This window comes from Pelobates fuscus, chromosome 7, assembly GCF_036172605.1.
Source record: "Pelobates fuscus isolate aPelFus1 chromosome 7, aPelFus1.pri, whole genome shotgun sequence".
Classification (NCBI taxonomy): Eukaryota; Metazoa; Chordata; class Amphibia; order Anura; family Pelobatidae; genus Pelobates; species Pelobates fuscus.
In genome coordinates this window covers 76710573-76731516 of record NC_086323.1, presented here as the reverse complement: position 1 = coordinate 76731516, position 20944 = coordinate 76710573, and the positions used below count along the sequence as shown (strand labels likewise).

Sequence of the window (20944 nt, the reverse complement as noted above, 5' to 3'; positions counted from 1 at the left end):
AACGGAACCCGTCAGGGCTGCCCGTTATCACCACTCCTTTATATCCTAGCTTTGGAGCCATTGCTGCAAGCCATTAGAGATAACGCAAAAATCACTGGCATAGAAAGAGGAGGAAGGGAATATAAAATTACAGCATATGCTGATGATGTCATGCTCTCACTAACTAACCCACAAACCTCCATACCAGCCTTCAATACCTTACTGCAGACATACAGTGCTTGTTCTTATTACAAGCTAAATGAAATTAAGACGCAAGCAATGTGCATATGTACACCGCCTGCAGTAACTAAAATACTACAACGAACCACTGCCTTTGAGTGGAGACAAGACCACCTTACATTCCTGGGCATAAAATTCACGACCCATGTACACAAACTGATTAAAGCCAACTTTGTTCCACTCCTCCATAACATTAAAACTCAACTCCGGGGTTGGGAAAATAAATATATTTCATGGACTGGGAGAGTAGCTGCCACCAAAATGATGGTCCTCCCCAAGCTCCAATATCTATTTCGCACTCTGCCCATACACCTCCCTACAGCATATATCAAAGATGCCCAAAAGACAATTAACACCTTTGTGCGGGCTAAAAAACGTCCCAGGGTCGCTGCGAAAACGCTCTATTTATCACAAACAGAGGGGGGCATGGGTCTCCCAAACTTAAATCTGTACTACAGAGCGGCGATCATCAGTACGCTGGTGGCGGCCTTTCGCGCCCATGCCACACCCCCGGCGTGGGTGCACTTAGAAGCGTCATACACGGAAGGCTGTGAAATTACCACATTGGCAGGTATCAGCAAAAAACACCGGAAAACATATACCACTATTCTCCCCACAACATCTTTAACCCTAAAAGAATGGGATAAATACAAAAAATCTCTTAACTTAGAGACAGAAGTGCTTCCAGCAATGCTTTTAAATTCTTTTGAAATATTAATTCTACAAATAAACATCAAAAAATGGGCGGAAAGTGGGCTGACACACTTACACCAACTTAGAGATAAAGACAAGTATCTAACCTTCACATCATTAAAAGGAAAATATGACTTACCACTCACGGCGGAGTTCGCGCACAGACAGATAATATCGTGGCTCAAGAAACATAATGACGCACAACTCCCGGCACACACTAAAAGAAAACTGATAGCATTAGGACACCTATGCACTAACACAAAAACCACGCCTGGAATTCTATCCATGATATACCACAGCTATTTACCCGCAACACGAATAAGGGACTTGACCTTTATCAAAAGATGGGAACAGGACATAGGGAAACAATTACCTGAAGAAAACTGGAGGAAAAGTTTTGTAGCGCATAGGCGTCTAACTCTGTCCACATCCCAGATAGAGATGTAAAAAAAAATACTGTATAGATGGCACATAGTGCCCACCAGGATGAGGCATATGGACCCGAAACAGACAGGAGCGTGCTGGCGGTGTGGACATGACGTAGGAGACGTCATGCACATATGGTGGACATGCCCCCACATTGTAAAGCTATGGAGGAATATTCAGTCCCTAATACAAAAAATAGGGAATATGGATGTGGAACTCAAGCCAGAGATATATCTTCTGCACCACATACCGCAGGACCTCTCAAAATCCCAAAGATACCTTTTCTTCCACGTCACTATGGCAGTCATAACAGCTATAGCTAGGGCATGGCTACAAAAAGAGCCTCCACTGATAGACACAATCCTCTCACATATAGATACTATTAGACTTTACGAAAGTATGGTCCGGGCACATAGGATACCACGGAACTTCTGGATAGAGGCATGGGAACTGTGGGATACGTACAGACATCCAGAGAATAGAATAAGATGAACAAAGGCATAGGCTAAAGACTAAGGTCACAAGCCAGGTAGCAATTACCGGGAACATAGGTTCCAACCCCTTCCCCACCCCCTTCCCCTACCTATCTAACACCCAGGAATTCCCTCCCCAGTTTAGTTACACAAGGAAAAATGGGTACAGACGGATTGATCACCATAAACAGGATGACACAGGTGCAACGTCAATACATTAGATAAAGGTTTATTATAAATACCACAGGTTCATTATGAATACCACAGGCCATAGCAACAACGGAACAATAGGACCAATAGCACAGAGTTACTAAGGATACAGGTGCTATACATATCATTTGATTCTAGATAATAGAAGACAAAAATCTGTAATACACGACAAGGAAGATGCAAGGAGGGTATTGTATTCCACTTATTATGCATAGATAGATAAATATGTAAACTAAGGTAAACTCTGAAATATGTCAAAAGAACTTTATTGGCAAGGAACGTTGTATCAAAAGTCTAGAAGATGTAAACGGAAAAATTGTAAACTGTATAAAATGTATATCAAATGTCTGTACTTCATAAAATATAATAAAAAAAAAAAAAAGAAATACTGAGCATGTCGATGTGATTTGTCGTGATATGCACATGGTTTGTACTTCTTCCAAAGAAAGCTATAGGGGGAGCAGGAGTGACTGGGTTATCCTTTTTAGAGCAGAGTAAGTCACATTACACAATGATGTATTCAAAATAGGTAATAGAATCCCCTTTACTCTGTACCTTTAAAACATTGTGTGATTTGTGTATGCCCTTTACAAACACATTTCATAAATAGCCAGCTACTTACTATCCCTGTAACAAAGTGTATAACCTGCTTATAATTGCTTTATCATGTTGATAGAATGGATCACATGTGCATATCTCACTTTATATATCTGTGAGTTTTTGGATCATCCAGCGTGAAGAATTTTATGCAAACTATTATTCTGTCAGAGCTTGGAAAAAGTTAGAGTACGGTTCTATTTTAAATTGGCTGCTTTCCACTTTAGCTGCTCAATGGACCATATAGAGTACCTTTCACAGCTTGGTACCCCGTGGATAAAGTTTAGCCAAGTCCCATAATGCATGTATCAGATGCCTATAAAGCCTTCACATTCTATTAGCTTAAAGGGATAGTGCATATATTAATTCATTCTACACTACTTCAAGCTATTCAGCCATGATTTAATTAATCATGTCACAGAAAGCACAGTTTTTCATTATTTTTTTTTTCCCAGGAGTTCCAATGACAGGTGCCTTGCATCTAGCAGGGATAGGCAACCTTCATTTTTATTCACTAAAGTGAACATTTTATAGTTAATTCCAAAATGAAGGCCAACGTAGCTGAACTAAATGTGGCTGTTTTGAACTTTAATTTTAAATCCACTTTGTATTTTCATTTTAGTGAGTAAACCTGTTAGGGTTTGAGTCAGTGAGACATTAATATTCGTGAGCAAGTGTCTAATTCACAAGTGTTTCATACTAGTAAGTGTCTCATTCTGGAAATATACTTGATATTCGTGAACAAATGTCTAGTTAACGATAAGTGTTTAATATTCTAAGTATCTGTCGAGTTAAATGTATCAGACAGACTTACATATCCAGTAATGTGTTCTTGTAATGCAGCATCTGACACAGATATTAAAAGTTCACCTAACTGGTCATAAGGGTCACTTTGCACAATTATCTAGTTCAGTGGTTTTGAAATGATTTATTTTCTCATTAGAAAATTGCTGTCACATTCAATATATTGAAAACAGTGTTATCCATGAGTAAGTGGTACATGGCATTAACTGCACGTGGCAATGCTAATGGTCACACTTCAAAACTGCTGATCTGGTTTATTTACTGCAATATTAAATTTCACATACAGTCAGGTCCATAAATATTGGGACATCAACACAATTCTAATCATTTTGGCTCTATACACCAATACAATGGGTTTGAAATGAAATAAACAAGATGTGCTTTAACTGCAGACTTTTAGCTTTCATTTGAGGGTATTTACATCCAAATCAGGTGAACGGTGTAGGAATTACAACAGTTTGTATATGTGCCTCCCACTTTTAAAGGGACCAAAAGTAATGGGACAGATTAACAGTCATAAATCAAACTTTCACTTTTTAATACATGGTTGCAAATCCTTTGCAGTCAATTGCAGCCTGAAGTCTGGAACGCATAGACATCACCAGACGCTGGGTTTCATCCCTGGTGATGCTCTGCCAGGCCTCTACTGCAACGGTCTTCAGTTCCTGCTTGTTCTTGGGGCATTTTCCCTTCAGTTTTGTCTTCAACAAGTGAAATGCATGCTCAATCGGATTCAAGTCAGGTGATTGACTTGGCCATTGCATAACATTACACTTCTTTCCATTAAAAAACTCTTTGGTTGCTTTTGCAGTATGCTTCGGGTCATTGTCCATCTGCACTGTGAAGCGCCGTCCAATGAGTTCTGAAGCATTTGGCTGAATATGAGCTGATAATATTGCCCGAAACACTTCAGAATTCATCCTGCCGTGAGTCCTCCCTTTCTGCCATGGCCTGTTCCACCTTCAAGTGCTGCTGTTGCAGCAATTTCATCTCCTGCTGGAGTGAGGTCACTTGTCTTGTATGCGTGTGGGAGTTTTGCTCCACGGTTTCCACACGGTCCGTAAGGCCCTTTATATCTTTTCCCATGTCTGCCACGTCCTCCTGGATATTCCGGCGGAGCTCCGGCAGCAGCTCCCTCATTTCAGCTTTCGTGACCGGGGCTGTGTCTGGCTGCGTGTTGGGCTTTGTGTTGGGCTTCTCCGGTGCCCGCACTGTGGGTGAACATGGCTCTTCTGGCTCAGAGAGCAGTTCGTCGGAGTCGGCAAAGCCATCTATGTAGGCGGCCATGTCAGGCTCTGGTGCACCATGCGCTCGCCGCCACAGGTCTCCGATGCTGGTGCCCGGCCGGGACAGGTCTTGCTTGGGATTTTTATACTTCCTGCCCATTGCTGCTTCGTGTGTGGGCAGCTGGTCTGCTTTGGGGGGGTGATATTGTCAAGGTTAACGCCAGGAAGAGAGGGTGGAGCTAAGCTCTGTTAGTGTTTTTTGTAGGAAAGCCACATAGCTGTTTGGTTGCCGTGGAAAATGTGGCAATATATGTTTTACTACACTTTTCCATAAAACAAGAGTTGGCAACTATTTTACCAACACATCATCATAAACATAGGATAAATGTGCATCGCAGTTGTAGAACCTGAGATTAAAGTACATAGAATTGTATGATATTCTGTAACGATAGTGTAGCTTATTTTAACTGTACAATCTTTTCAAGTCTGGTTCTGGAATGCAGAATAACGTGCTTGCTGTTCAACAAACTCTACCAAGAGGTTAAAGAGACAGATTTGTGTTTGTGGAGAAGAAAATGTTTTGCAAACCAGGAAGAGGAGGTGCAGAAATGTGCAGGCAGTTTATATATTCATCAAGATACAGGGTTATATTGCCCAATTTTGGCTATAAAGTGATTTATTGAGAACTGACTGTTGATAAAGGGATAAAAAAACCTTTTCTTTGATGTCCACAGCCAGATCCATGGGGTAACATCAGCTAGAACATGGGCTATGTGTTGAGCCCAAATTGGAGCATCAGTCCAGGAAAAACACTAGGACACAATAGGAACCCATGAAGGACCCAACACCATCAGGTTTAAACTAGGCTTTGGAAGAGACATCAGGATGTAGAAATCGTTATAATCTGCCAGTAGGACATCACAAATGGAACTAGCCTGAAACAAAGCAGGCATGTAAACAATGAAAGGAATTACAGTCCCAGTACTATTATACAGGGAACTGGCTCCAATCCAGATTTGGTACAAAAAAAAAAAAAAAAAAAAAAGGATAGCACATATAATCTAGTAAATAATAAACATGCTTTGTAGTGTGAGGGCTTGCAGCCCTGCCCCTCTTATGTCAAGAAAGAGGAATGTACAATTTGTGTTCAGGTGTGTGTCCTTGTGTCCTTTGTTCATCTCCTGCCATCTTGTGACAGCAGAGAAAATGGGTTATTTACAGAAATCACAATAAAAATGTGGAAATCCCTGCCCAGAGAGTTTGTCTTACTAAAGTTAGTAGAGTATTCTGCTTCATAAATATGTTATTAACCACTTGAAGACCATGAAGAGTTTTTTTTTTTCCTGCTTTGTTGCACTTTGGGAATCTTTTTAAGTTTTTGTTTTTTTTCACCCTGTTTTGGATCCTAAATAGAAATAATGAAAAATGTGAAAAGCTTTTACCAGCCTGTATTTCTTCATGTAACCATAACTTTTAAAGCTGTAACCACATATTACACTGGAATCTACCTTCCCCCTCCACTGGAAGATGAAAGGAAGTATCTTACAGGGTTTCCCTTAGCTCACAAATCTAAATACAGTTTGCTTTAGTGTTTTAGCTTCTTTGTTATTATACAAAGGTATTACATGTTAAATAGACTTGTAAAGAACCCAATGTGTTTATTGAACCCAGGGTGTTTATTGAATTGATATCCCAGGTTACAGAGTTTACATATGGCCCGAGATAAATTTACCAACATACTGAATTGTTAATACACAGATTAATCACAATGCTCACAAATGTATATTTAATCTAGTGGTACTCTGCAGAGGACAGTGCATATGTTCAACATTTTTCACTGTATGCTGTGGAAAATAAAATGTGTACATATATATAAATATATAAAAGAGGCATTACGTATCAAACTAGTTGCTGTTAAAGTCTGCTGATTCTCGTAGAAAAAATATTTGTACTGCCTCTGAAAAGTGTATATTCTCTCTCTTAACGTAACAATACATTTGTCACGCTTACTGCCCTTGAAGCGGTCTCTCACATGTAGTAATTTATGCATCGCAGTTGCACGCATTGGAGCAAGACACTGGAAATTCCCTGAGCAGCAGCAGTGGTGTATCCATATGTTAAGCATAGCTTTAACAAATCAGGTAGTGAAAATGTACATCAGTATTAGCAGTGTGTATAAATCCCGTATAAAAGCACCATATCAATCTACACTCATTGTGAAATCTGTCCCCTTACTCAAATGCATTAAGGTGGAAGCAGTGCTAAGCCCTGCCTGCTCAAATACTTGTACTGGAAAGTGCACATGGTGTGTGTACACTTCACAAGCCCCCCTCTCACACTTTCTAATAGCTTTATGTGGGACAGCTATATCTATTTATGAGAAATCATGAATGGAGCTCATCAGTAAGCTGAAACTTTTGTTTGCCTAAAATGTGTTTTTGCAATACATTTATTTTTATATAGTGTATGTTTTATACAAACTGATTATCATGAAACCTATATTTAAGAGTCCTTGTCTCTCTATAGTTCATGGATAGAACATGTTGGTTCAGCAACTATAGTTTGGAGTACTCTGTATTCGTCCAATAGTACGAATACCGAAAAGTATTACAGAGTATTCTAGTTCATAGTATCTTCTTAATGAATTACGGGGACAAACTTTTTCACCTGGAAGGTTATGAAATGTTTAGTCCAGTAGAAAAGTGTTACAATAAATGGTACTTCCTTATTAAGCAAGCTTAATTCACATCATAATTCGTATATTGGCTTCAAGGAATCCCTTTTTTTTTTCCTGCCAGCCAAGATGCTGCTAAATAATGGACACCTCCACCTAGATAAGTGAGAAGAAATGATAATTGCTGTAAAATTACGTAGTTGTTAATTCTGATTATACATTGTAAATGTACTATTTCTGCTTTTATTGGCTCATTGTCTATTATCTTGATATATTTATATATTTTTTTCTGTTATTGATTCATACCCATTACCATGATTCACAAAAACAAAAGAACGTACCCTAATACACTCAAACATGCCACAACTTGCTCTGGCACACACAGACATGCCCAGTCATCAGGAGCATTGCATGAGGATGGGCTAACTACTGGAGTTCTAAATAAGGTCATAACAGGCCATGGTGTAATTTTGTCACTATTTCATTGTTCGCCCTGAGTCCCCAGTAACACTGACAAAGAAACATACCATATACATTGTTACAGTATGGCTCTAATGCACCTTATTTGGAGTTAGTTTTATGGCACAGTGTGGAGGTATTACTGTGGGTGCAACATTTAAAGGGAAACTCCAGTGCCAGGAAAACAATCCGTTTTCCTGGCACTGCAGGTTCCCTCTCCCTCTCACCCCTCAATCCCCGGTTGCTGAAGGGGTAAAAACCCCTTCAGTAACTTACCTGAGGCAGCTGCTTCCTCCTCCGCGCCGCTCCTCCTTCTGACTGCGTCAGCCAGTGGGCAAGACTGATTCCGCCCACCGGCCGGGGAGACCTAATGCGCATGCGCTCCCCATAGGAAAGCATTGAAAATGCATTTCAATGCTTTCCTATGGGGAAATGAGCGACGCTGGAGGTCCTCACACAGCGTGAGGACGTCCAGCGACGCTCTAGCACAGGTTTCCTGTGCTAGGAACCAGGAAGTGCCCTCTAGTGGCTGTCTAGTGGACAGCCACTAGAGGTGGAGTTAACCCTGCAAGGTAATTATTGCAGTTTGTAAAAAAACTGCAATAATTACAGTTGCAGGGTTAAGAGTAGTAGGAGTTGGCACCCAGACCACTCCAATGGGCAGAAGTGGTCTGGGAGCCTGGAGTGTCCCTTTAAATGCAGTGAGGAGAAGGGTTTATGTAGCATGGCTTGTGGTTAGCATGGCAGGTTTGGAGTTTATATCAAATTCAATCAAAGATTTGGTGTCACAATATTATTTACAGAACACAATAGGATTTAGGGATGGTTTTAGAGCACTGTATTGGGTTGGTTTTCAGACTTAATTTTAGTTTTAGGACTTAATTCATTATAGGTGGGTTGTGTCTGAAAACGTACCCTTGTGCTAAAGCATCGCTGCAGCATGTACCCTTATACACACAAATTTGCCAACACTTACCTTTATACATACAAATATGCATTCACTGCCTCTAATATGCACTGACCTACTGACCTTTAAACATGCAAACATACACTCACACTATGATGCATGCATACATGTACCCATTTTCCCTGATATGCAAAAATGTATTCATACTTGATAATGCATGTATACATGAACATTGTGACATATGCACTAATGAACCCACATACCACTATATATGCAAATATCCACTCACTCACCTTTATAAAGTACAAACATGGCCACATTCACCATCAGAGCTAGCTTACCATTAGACGACATAGGCTGCTACCTAAGGCCCAGGCACAGACAGGGACCCAGTGGGCCCCTGTATAGTTCTGGAGTTACGGCTCTGTCTATGAGGGGGACCTCCTTGAGCCAGCAATTTATAGATCTGCCTGGTGATCCCTCTGTCCCCTCACATACTGAAGTGTGTTTTGTGGCCTGCATGTCTATTTGATGCAGATTACTTTTAAGAGCTTACTTGCGGTCCCTAAGTGTTCTTCAGTGACTCAGTCATTAAATGAATGCCTGGACTACTAGGGATCATGCCAGGAGCATGAGGGATACACCACAATTTTTGTAGACCACAATACTCCCTCATCAAACCACCAGGGCCCAGCTCCATAGCGTGACTTCACTGGATCCTGAAAAGAATATAGAAAAAGGCTACGGTTGGCATGGTAAATGGCAGACACTCATACCATCACAACAGTGACACATGGGTGGGAAATTAAAACAAAGTTTACTCGTCCAGAAGTTTACTTATGGAAAAGATCATACCTTTTTGTTAAAGGACCACTATAGTGCCAGGAAAACATACTCGTTTTCCTGGCTCTATAGGGTCCTTGGGTCCCCCTCACCCTCTGGGCCCCCCTCCCGCTGGGCTCTAGGGTGAGGAAGGGGTTAATCCCTTACCTTTTTTCCAGCGCCGGGCTCCCTTGGCGCTGGGGACTCTCCTCCTCCTTTTCCCGTCATTGGCTGAATGCGCATGCGCGGCAAGAGCCGCGCGCGCATTCAGCCAGTCCATAGGAAAGCATTCTCAATGCTTTCCTATGGACGCTGGCGTCTTCTCACTGTGAATCACATTGAGAAGCGCAGAAGCGCCTCTAGCGGCTGTCAATGAGACAGCCACTAGAGCCTGGATTAACCCATTTGTAAACATAGCCGTTTCTCTGAAACTATGTTTACAGCAGAAAGGGTTAATCCTAGAGGGACCTGGCACCCAGACCACTTCATTAAGCTAAAGTGGTCTGGGTGCCTATAGTGGTCCTTTAAGTTTTCATTTTTAAATGCTTTAACTAAACAATAAAGTATATATTTATTTATTTTGTAATTGTTTAATGCTCCATATTCTTCCGTATTATGCAGAACACATTATATCCTGTATATATTATTTAGTATTGTTTTAATATGCCAGGTGTTTTCTCCTTATAACAGTGGATGAGACTATTTTTAGGAGATTAATGGAATTCCTTCTGTTCTAATTATATACCGATTTGTGAGTTAAATCCCTCATCTATTCCTACTTGCACCCACATATTTTTCTTCTCACGTTTGTCTGAGCACAGTGAGCTCACATTTATTTAAGATCACATGGGAAACACCTCACTGAAATTTGCATAGATAATTAGGACACATGAATGCACATCAGCGGGGGTTCTAACATACTGTCTTAAACGCCTCCTAATTTTAACATAAATTAATTTACAGCATCTGTGTTTTCTGTCAATGCCAATTAGTGACTTCATCTGCAAATCATTAGCTTGCTAATATGAACTTGTTATGCCGTCTGTGATATTTACAAATCATACCTGGCATTTTCTAATAATAGGGGATTACTTCTAGATAGTTCATTTTGTCTTGTTTAAATTTTGAAATATGATAAAATGCCTTAATGTCACGTACAAATATAAAAACTATTTAAATTTTTTAAATTGTGAAGAAAATTTTATATATTTAGTTATGAGATGGGGTAATTATCAGAGTCTGATGGTGATGGTATATTAGTCAGCAAATATCTCCCTAATTACTAATGATTTGTTAGGGTCTCGCCTAAAAAATTTCAAAGGACTTTCTCCGGATATTTAAACTGGGAAGTGTACATGTTACATTTACATTATTTCCTGTCGGGTCAGACTTGTTGACGATCCAAATGGCAACTGTTTTATTTAGCCAGGTCTGAAAATACCTTCTTTATACTGACCAATGAATAATGTAATCCATAACTTATGGTTATTTTAGGGGCCTTTCGGCACAAATACTATGGTCCCACACGTTTTATATTTGGCATACATCATACAATGTATAAAATTTGAGTGTCATTTTTTCTATATTTAGTTTTTTTTGTTTAACCTCTTAGATGCACAATTACCAGTACAGAGCTAAATTATCAATGGATTAAAATTATTTAATTTTTCTGACATCAAAAGTGTCATGCAAGACCAAAGAAAAAAACGCACTGATTAAAAAAAAAAAAAAAAAAAAATGGAGTAATTGTAAATAAACGAAGACTGCAATTTAACAGGAAATATACCAAGTAAAATTCAAAAAAGGACACAAGTAGTCGCTTGGCTATTGATATATTTTTTAGTGGGTCTTATTAAGACAGTTTCATTGTGCTCTGTCACATCGTGGTTTAAGCACTGATGCAAATGAAATACAATTGTTAAAAATAATAATAATAATAATGATGTATTCAGAGCAGCTCTTGAAAGCTAACAATGTTTTGGGAGCTTTTCATGTTTCTTATCAAAGAATCCATAAAAACACAAGTGAATTATTGTCATTATGACTTTATATTAGATGACTTACTGGATGACATTCCCCTTATTCTAATCCCACCTTAATGTTACAGGTTTGCCAAAGATGCAGGTTATTAGAAATTATTGTGGATTGCCGCCACCCTCTGCGTTTGATGGGCCACCTCTTTGTATATATGCAGGAGACATCATTGAAGTAATGAAAGCTGATGCTCATAGCGTATTTTGGCAGGTACTGTATATGAACATTTATAGACAATTTTACAGTAAGTAGGTCTACATCATGATCATATGTAGAACCAGTTCCTCCAGATACCACCACCTATGCAACCCTTTCCTATAACCCCTCTTAATGGTACATGTAAAGTTTAATTTGAAATCCATGTAATGCTCCCTCTGCTCTTTGCTACATGCACCAACGTCTTGTATTATTGTTCCTTAAACATAACTTCTGTAAACCACATTGACTCAGTTTTTAGTATTGGCAGGTATTGTCATTTTCTGACTAAGGTCTTGGGATGCTTTATTTCCTGGTTTCAAATTGTACAACCTCTGGGATACATTAAGCCACCATATTAATTTAGACTAGCAATTTAATGGATGTGATTTTATGTTTGTTTGGGAGGAAAGGAATTGATTTGTGAGACCCTCTATAACACATTTCCCATTCATTTCCATTATCAGGGCAGAAATCTATCCACTGGAGTTTTGGGCTGTTTCCCAAGTGATGCAGTTAAACCTTGCCCGTGTGTAAGTACTATCCTATTTTTTTATAATGTGATTTCATAAGAGTTTATGCATTTGTATGTTATAATCATTTCTTTAGTTATTAAAATTATACCAGCAGTCCTAGGCTTAACTCAACTTGACATGCACCCTGTCATTTAATACATAATATATTTTGGGTAGCAGTCTCAATCAACTCAATCTATATAATTTTATTGTATGTAAACCAGACTACAGCTGCGTTGTCTAAGCTCACTTAAGTGAATTTTTCCTGAATTCAAAGCTGATATTAAAGTGATGGGTTTTGCCTTCACGTGTCCATCGCTTCTATTTAGAGGGTAGCGCACACACAGACAGACTGTTGATCGTCTGTCACGCCAATGTTCACGGAGATCCCCATTCTCAGCCAGCTATTGTCAAATACTCAATAATCCCTACTCACAGGATAAACCTTATGTGCAAACATTTCTAGAGGAAATTCCAAATTGAGAGTTAATGCTAACAACTTCAGTAAATAAAAGATATCTAAACCCCTCAAACTTCCTCCCCTCCAAATACAAACAAATATTTGATGCTTCCATCTTTCCTGCAAATCCCACTCTTTAATTTGATGTGCAGAGACCAGGAAGTAGCTGTGAGTTTTAAGCCAATCATGGTTATCTTGTTACTTTCATTGGGAGTGCTGTGAATGTTCTATAAAACCACAAGTTATGCAGTTCAACAGATGGCTTCCTGTTGTTGGCTATACAGCACATATAGCATATGGAATATATACAGAAATTAGAACAACAGGAAGACAGTGATTTTGCTACAAGAAACAATAAAGGCATTACTTATGGGAAGTGTATACATATCTCCTAAAGATCTGCTTTTTGTGGGTTAATGGGAAACACAGAGTAACATTTTTTGTTTAACTTTTCCCGTTGATTCCACTTGAATTATTTGTGCACATAATGTTACATCGGACACATATATTGTTCAGCACCATTTTTATGTATTCCTTGGTAATACCTGACTCCCAACGCATTTTGAATCATATAAACTAATCCTTAGTATATAAACGTAAACCAAGCTCATGAACCTGTAGAAACCATTGTTTGCAAATGTACGTCTCTTGGAATTTGACAGAGATATCAATATCAGTTTCTCTTGTAACATAACAAAGCAGATACATTTCTCCTTTTATATAAACAAGCAGAGCTTATGGCCAATTCTGCATTCAGAAAGACCTATGGTTCCTTATAAATATTATCTTCCATGTTTGTAGACACTCCTCAATGTTTTAGCAGAAGTGAATAAACCCCCCCCCCCCCCCCCCTCAAAAAAAAACAAACTATTTACTGGAATGGAATTCAAATGTTATGATTTGTTGAACCAAATGGAAGATACTATGATTTACTGCCAGGCTCATAATTTCCGCTGGCCATTAGCCATTTTTGAGTGGAAATTTAGCCCTGGCAAAAAGCAGATCAACCCTGGGTAATGTGCAATAGAACCCCCTACCTATGAAGATCCTCAGTGCCTGGGGCGATCAAAAATGACATTAAACAATAAAGGGTGGCACCAACAATTTTATGTTCTATAATGACTGTAGAAATCTGTCTATCAGTCAACAGACACAGTGAGTGCATTAAATAAATGTCCTGATTACCTGATGAGTGTTAAACACAGCAAAGTTAACATATTGGTTAACTCCTAAGAGACGGACAGTGACTATTCACAGTGGGTATCTTGGAACTACCAACTGGCAATGTCTTTCATAAAAGTGCAATGTTATTGATTTTGTTACCATGTTAGTACCCTAATGTAACAGTTAATATTATTTAATTTTAAGGCCATGTTACAGTAAGGAAACGTTGTACTAGGAGCTTTAAAGTGTAAAGTAACTTTGAGGCCGGGCTAGTGGCATATGACTTGCAATTTTGAGCCTTGATTACAATTATATTTCTTTTTTTTTTTGGCAGGTACCAAAGCCTGTGGATTATTCTGATCAGCCCTGGTGAGTAACAAGAGTCACTTATTTCAGTTATTTATATGTTCATGGTTATGATATATTAGCGTGTGACTATGTAGTGATGTATAGTCACCAGAACAAAAATAAATATGAAGCATAAAATGAAACACTAAGGGAGATATCTAATATTGTCACTAGGGACATGTGCAGTTGTAGAGTCAAGCTATGAAAGTGGAGCAATTGCCATAGAAACTAATGGAATTAGCAAGGAGAATTCCGTTAGTTGCCATAGTGATTTCTTTCTAGAACTTTGCCCACTTTTTATATAAACAAATTCTATGTTTGAGAGATAAGCTATGTTTTTTGCTCATAAAATGAAATCTATCAATACAAGGGGTGTGCATAATTAATGTTCCAGAAGGAGAAACAGGCAAATAGTTAAACATTTTATTTTCTGTGGGATCTCTCTCAAACTCAATCAGTATGTTTGTTTCTGTTTGCCAGCATGCCCTAGTCTATACCTCCCAAAATTTCAAATTGACAAAGTGAGACACTGTTAAATTTTGGGGGTGTGAGTGGGAAAGTGGCCAGGAGAAGGCTGTTCTGAGAAAGAAAAGAAAGACACATTATTGGGAGTATTATTTCTGTGGACCTCTGTTATACACTCAGACAAACCAAAACCTGGAGATCCTAGCAATAAGGGACATGGAGCTAGAAAATAATGGCATTTGTGCCCAAAATAGAGATTGCCCCTCCTAGAGAGTTGGGAAGTATGTCCTTGTCACTTTACTAAATACTTGATACATACTTTTTATGTTTGATAAAGTATGTGACCAGATAATATACTTGTTATATTGATTTACGGGGTGTGATTTGATATTGATAAATATGTATATATTTTTAGATCTAGTGGTAATTGCACTGAATATGCCCCCAACCCAGGATGAATTTCACGAAGATATATTTCACATGGCCCTCTAAATTGAGCTCCATGGCTTGGATTTCCTTTGACAGTCACTTTATGTATTACTCACACATTGCCATCCTACACCTTCTATTTTATATCCATTTACTCTGCACACAGCAGACGTTCTAGAGAAGTTAACCATTTGACCGCTAGAGCTGTGTATAAATAACACCACCACAATACATATCTGTGAGAACCAGACCATGAAATTAGCGTGTTCATTCTCATTATTTTCACATGTACAGAAAACACATCATATCTTGTCAAACCAAGATTGTTTTATGTTGATCCTTAGGAAAATTTTGCATTGCAGATAGAGAGATCATTATGATGAATGGCAAATAGAAAAAAACAACATTTTCCATTCTGATTTGAAGTATCCATTTCTATCTTTCTATTCTACCTGGTTCTTTCCCTACAGGTATGCAGGAGCAATGGAGAGAGTGCAAGCAGAATGTGAACTAACGAACAGGGAGAACAGTACCTACCTCATTCGATTAAGGGCAAAGGAAAGCGGAGAGTACGCAATCAGTATTAAGTGAGTTACAAGCTTTACTATATATCCACAAGTGTGTAGTATTTGCTGCAGGCTGGTATTGCCATGGCCCAGAGCCCTTCCTGACTCTTGCCTCCCACCATTAGTTGCTATGTAACTGCACTGTTCAGATTGAGCTGTACAGGGGTCTTACGAACATATTTTTCAGTCTCTCCGCATAAGGCAAAAAGGTGGATTGGAGCACTATTGGAGAAGTAGTACTGTCTACTCAATGTGAAAGTAAACTAAGTGGGGCTGTATTCATTTATTTTTGCTTTGGAAGTTATATTTGAAATACATTTTGAATCTAGTCACAATAATTTCATTAAATTACCTAAATGATATAAGGGGACCCATTAATCACTCTATGGAAGCCATGACCCTGAATTGCATTTCATATAATGTTCCGTTAGAGCTCACTTTAAACAAGTTAGTCGCAGTTTGTCCCAAGTCAGTCATAATCTATTTACATTTTTAAACCCACAAACTACCCATTTTATTATTTTATAGATATCAATACGACGGCACTTGTAACATATTTCATACTTAATGTAAAGTCTTATCTTATTTCCCAGCACTTTTAAGTGTCACATGTTAGAAAGGATATTAAAAATAACTCCTATAAAGTTGAATGGAAAGCTTTTCTGGCTAAACAGTCTATTGAAATTGAAAGTTACATTTGAGAACACAATTGACTAACAAAGTGGAGGAAGCTTTACTCTTATCTTTATTCTCAACTTGGACACGTTGAATTTCATCTCATTACATGTCTCAGTTTTTTGTATATAAACCCCATTTCCCATTGTTGAAGAATTCTTTATGACACAGAACGGGCATGGTACTGATGTGTCACCCGATGTCTTTCTCAGTTCTGTGTTAATACGTCTTTTTTTAATCAATTTGTCATTTTCATTCTAGAATCATTCCACGTACCTATCCTCATCTTATATCTCTTCACTCTCATTTCGCCATCCACATGCGCTTAATGTTAATCATCACTCTCATTTCTCTGTCCGCATGTTCTTTATGTCACCATCTCTACACCTACTTATTAATATCTTACTTTTTAGTACTCTTCCAAAAGTTCTAAGCAACGTAGCATAAGAAAAGTTATCTAGACACCTTTGTGTATTCGAATGAGGCACTGGGCCATAACGTGCATAATTTGAATTTAATCATGCTGCGTATAAAAGAACTAATTGGATTTAAATACGATCCTGCGGTCTGATCTATCAAAAACACACTGCATCTTTCCTGCGTACTGCTAAATATATTCTGTTAATGAGTTGTCAGGCCTATGTTGGATGGGATATACACCCTGCCTTTTGCAATGAATCTGTTTACTCTTGTTTTGGGCTTTGCCCGCAGGTAATTATTGATCCTTGGCTGATTAAAAGCAAATTTATATTCAGAAGTTATGCCTTGCCCGCAGGTATAACAACGAAGTGAAGCACATCAAGATATTAACGAGAGATGGCTTTTTCCACATAGCAGAAAATAGGAAATTTAAAAGTTTAATGGTAAGCATTGATTTAGCTCCTTTACTAAAAAAATGTCACACTGATCTATTGTTTCTTAAACTCTTTCTGCCTAAGAGCACCTAAGCGTCTGTTCGGCTTGGATGCTCTGTTGATTGTTGACCAAAAAAAAAAATCATAGCAGACCTTTTGAAGTTTGTTTAAGGAATGTGCCCGATTGTAGTTTAAAAAGTTGTAATGTGAGATCCAAAGTGAATCTTTCTGTGTAAGTAAGTAAAAATACTCCATAATTCTCAAAATAGTCAATATTTTAAAAGGACACTCCAGGCAGCAAAATAATTTATGTGCACTTCATCGGCTATTGCCTCAAATTCATGCTATATTTTTCTCCACGTGCACATTTCTTTCGTTTTTTTCTTAGAGAAAAAAAAAGAAGCTCTGCAGCTTTCTGCAGTGTAACTCCTCCTCCTTAGCCACACTCCCTGTTTTCACAAAGCAACTTCCTGTAATCAGCTCCGGCAACGAGAAATCTGGATCAGCTGAGCTGTTGCCATCACTCTGTCCCACAGCCAATCATTGTACTCTTATTATGCCAACATTTTTCCTTAAAAGGGCTTTAAGTACTATACAAATAGTAAGAGAAGTGATTGCCTGTGAGGGCGAAGTCAAGTCAAACAAAACATTTTTTTTCTTTTTTACGAACACTAAAAAGGTTTGACCAGGGAGAAACCCAAAGCATGAATATGAGGCCATATTTTATATAAATGTACTTAAGTTGGATTGGCAATCAAAGTTTTCCTCCCAGTGATGTCACCTCCCCTTAATACCACATGTGTTGTATTCTAGAAGTATTTTATGAAAATTATCTTAATGTTTTCACTTACCACTCAAGAACATTGGATTTAAAATGGTGATTAAGATGATAAAGTGCTCACTCATTTTAATGCATTTACTTACAAGTAAAGAAGTGAACTAGACTTAAATTTCAGATCTTTTGTAAAAATTTTACTTTTCTATTAAGGAACCAAAATTAATTGGACAACTACCTGCTCAACTGATTTTTTTTGGCCAGGCATATGTTGTAGCATTTATAGCTTATGTACAACTAATCTAAAATTAACAACTGTGAGTTTTGGTTCGCTTATCATGTGTAATAGCCAGCTGAAGAATGCTCGTAATTGCCAAGATTAGAAAAAAACAAACCTTTCAACTGCTCACTCTCCATGAAGTAAACAGAGGATCACAATGCAGCGAGAAATGGTCACTCGAAATGTACATCTCTCTATCAGTCCTCAATACGTTTTTTTTTTGTTGCAATTTTGACCCTTTTACTTTTCAACCTAAACTGAAGGACATTGCATTTTAAATATTTTATGTAATGCCATAGTCCAAGAAGGAAATGTTTTATGCTTTGGTGGGAGGTTCAGTTGCATGCAATTTCTCATGCTAGAAAAGCATAGTAGATACCTTGTCCAAATTCTTTGGCAATTTTTAGTATAATTAACATGGTCTCATTATGGGCTTCTGACATGCATGCAGATACTAATCCAAGGAGCCTCACAATCTTGTGTAAAATATAACCATCATCAGTTGACTTCAACCCGTGTGCATTGATGGGCTTCAAGTCAATGCCATGGCAAAAGAAACTGAATAAATAGTTTGATATACACTGCCTAATTACTCAATTTGAATGTACTACTTAGATGGTGGAGAACTCTGTGAATGGTGTGTGTTAATTTAATGGGCTGGAGATAAACACTGTATATTTGATGTTTAAGAAATAATAGTTTAAACTATTAGAATGAAAAACACATATGTTTGATCTGCTGTAAATACACGATTTTCTGTTAATGTTTGCTTTATTCAAAATAAGTCTTAAAACAACAAAGGCAGCGTGGCTTGACCGGGAAGCAAGCTGGATGTGTTTGTCTAGAGCTCCTCACTGGCCTCCTTGCCAAAAGCCAATTTCAGCACTTCTACCACGGCAACTTACCTACTTTTTAAGCCCTCAGACGACATAGATAAATGTAACCCTCGCAAACCCTTACACGGGTACAACAGTGCTGGACCTGTTTGTGGCCTCCCGTACCTCTCACCCTAAAGCACAAGATGGCGTCGAAAACAGCCCCCATGCATCGGCATCCCCAGATGCGGTATAACTGCAGCTAATATTGATGCTTCGTATTATTGATGCACAACCTTGCAGTTTAGGTGCCTGGTAACCACACCAGTTAAATTGTATCACATGAAGAAAACACCCACAGATGTCTGCGGTATCAAAGGGACCTACGGACATATGTGGTGCAGTTGCCCTAAAGTAACTGAAAATTGGACGGATGTCATGACACTAACATCCCAAATACTCGTTAAATGTGTTGTTCTGAACCCATGGGCATTTCTACTTACTAAACCATTTGGTAATTGGAATACAGCAGAACAGCAACTGTTAAAATTACAGTTGCTGCTAGACAAATTCTGGCACACACATGGTTAAAACCAACCACACCACCCATGACCATGGTGCTCCAAAAACTCAAGAAGAACAATATCATGGGCAAACTGACTGCACAAGTTCAGGGGTCCATGAAGACATTCTCTAAAGTCTGGGAGCCATGGGAAAATTATACAGAGAACTAATAGCCAAGGCCCTCGGCACTTTAGCCAAGGCTATCTTATGCCCCCATCCTTTCACCCCCCTATCCAAACTCAGAAGACCCCCCCCCCCACTGTGCCGACCAGAGTGTCATTCACTGCTATCCTTCTTCCTCCTCTTTCTCTATCTCTTCCTCTCTCTTCTTTGCCGAAACTCTAAAAGTACAAAACCCTCAGGATCTGGGTCAGAGTACCTTATCTAATCAATACATGGTACTTCACTTTATAAAAAAACTGTTTTATAATCAAATGGTGAGATGAAATTATTACTGATATGGCTATATCTAAATACTCAACTGACTTGTTAAATATTTCTGAAAGACATAGCCCTACCCTTACTTCTGTATTTGGTTACTCTTGTGTCATGAACAATCTGAAATGTTATATACCTCCAAATGTGATAACTCTAACCTAATCTATAATAATTTAATATTTTATAAACTCCTCTTTGCTATACGATTCATTGCGGGTGTTTTCTCATGTAATATTCTTATCTCTGTAGAATGATATATGTGCCAAATTGTACACTAAATGTCTCCTGTTCTCCTGAGAAAAATAAAGAATGTAAAAAACAAACAAAAAAACAAACAACAAAGGCATTAACAAGCAAAAAAAAAACTGGAGAGGACTTTAATGCTACACATAAACTCTCTCTATTCTTGGCACTTTTAATGGAATGTTACACAGTTTTATAACCTATTAACAAAGGAAGAAAAGTAGAACTATATATTTTCATAATTGGAATATTGAAAAAATGTTTTTACCTCTTACTAAACTGCCTTGTCTGCATATGTGTGTGTCTGTCTGCATTTACCCGTGTTATGTGCCAAGTGTTGTCGATGACTACATCGATACATCTATGTCCATCCAGGCGTTTGTTTTTGTATTACTGTCTCAGTGTCAGATAATAGCCATATACTTGTTTTCTGTATTACTCTGTAAAGTTCAACCCAGCAATAGTTTTGGAGTCTGAGTGTTCTCCATGCAATCACAAACCAAAAATTTTGCAAACATATCTAACAATGCCTAAGTTAAATATTGGTATTGGCCTCAAACTTGGCTTATGTTCAGTCATCATAGTTAATCACACAGTCTCAAAAAAGTTACTCT

General features: G+C 38.3%; 1 protein-coding gene across 2 annotated transcripts in view; it reads left to right on the top strand.

Annotated features, from left to right (window-relative positions):
* Positions 1-20944, top strand: part of VAV3 (vav guanine nucleotide exchange factor 3) — a 199511-nt gene that overhangs the window by 155744 nt on the left and 22823 nt on the right. For both annotated transcript variants that reach the window (XM_063426085.1, XM_063426084.1), the window contains exons 20-24: positions 11618-11754; positions 12207-12272; positions 14213-14247; positions 15591-15707; positions 17137-17224. In XM_063426085.1, coding sequence (XP_063282155.1) covers positions 11618-11754; positions 12207-12272; positions 14213-14247; positions 15591-15707; positions 17137-17224 — 443 coding nt within the window. The remainder of the gene's footprint in view (positions 1-11617; positions 11755-12206; positions 12273-14212; positions 14248-15590; positions 15708-17136; positions 17225-20944) is intronic.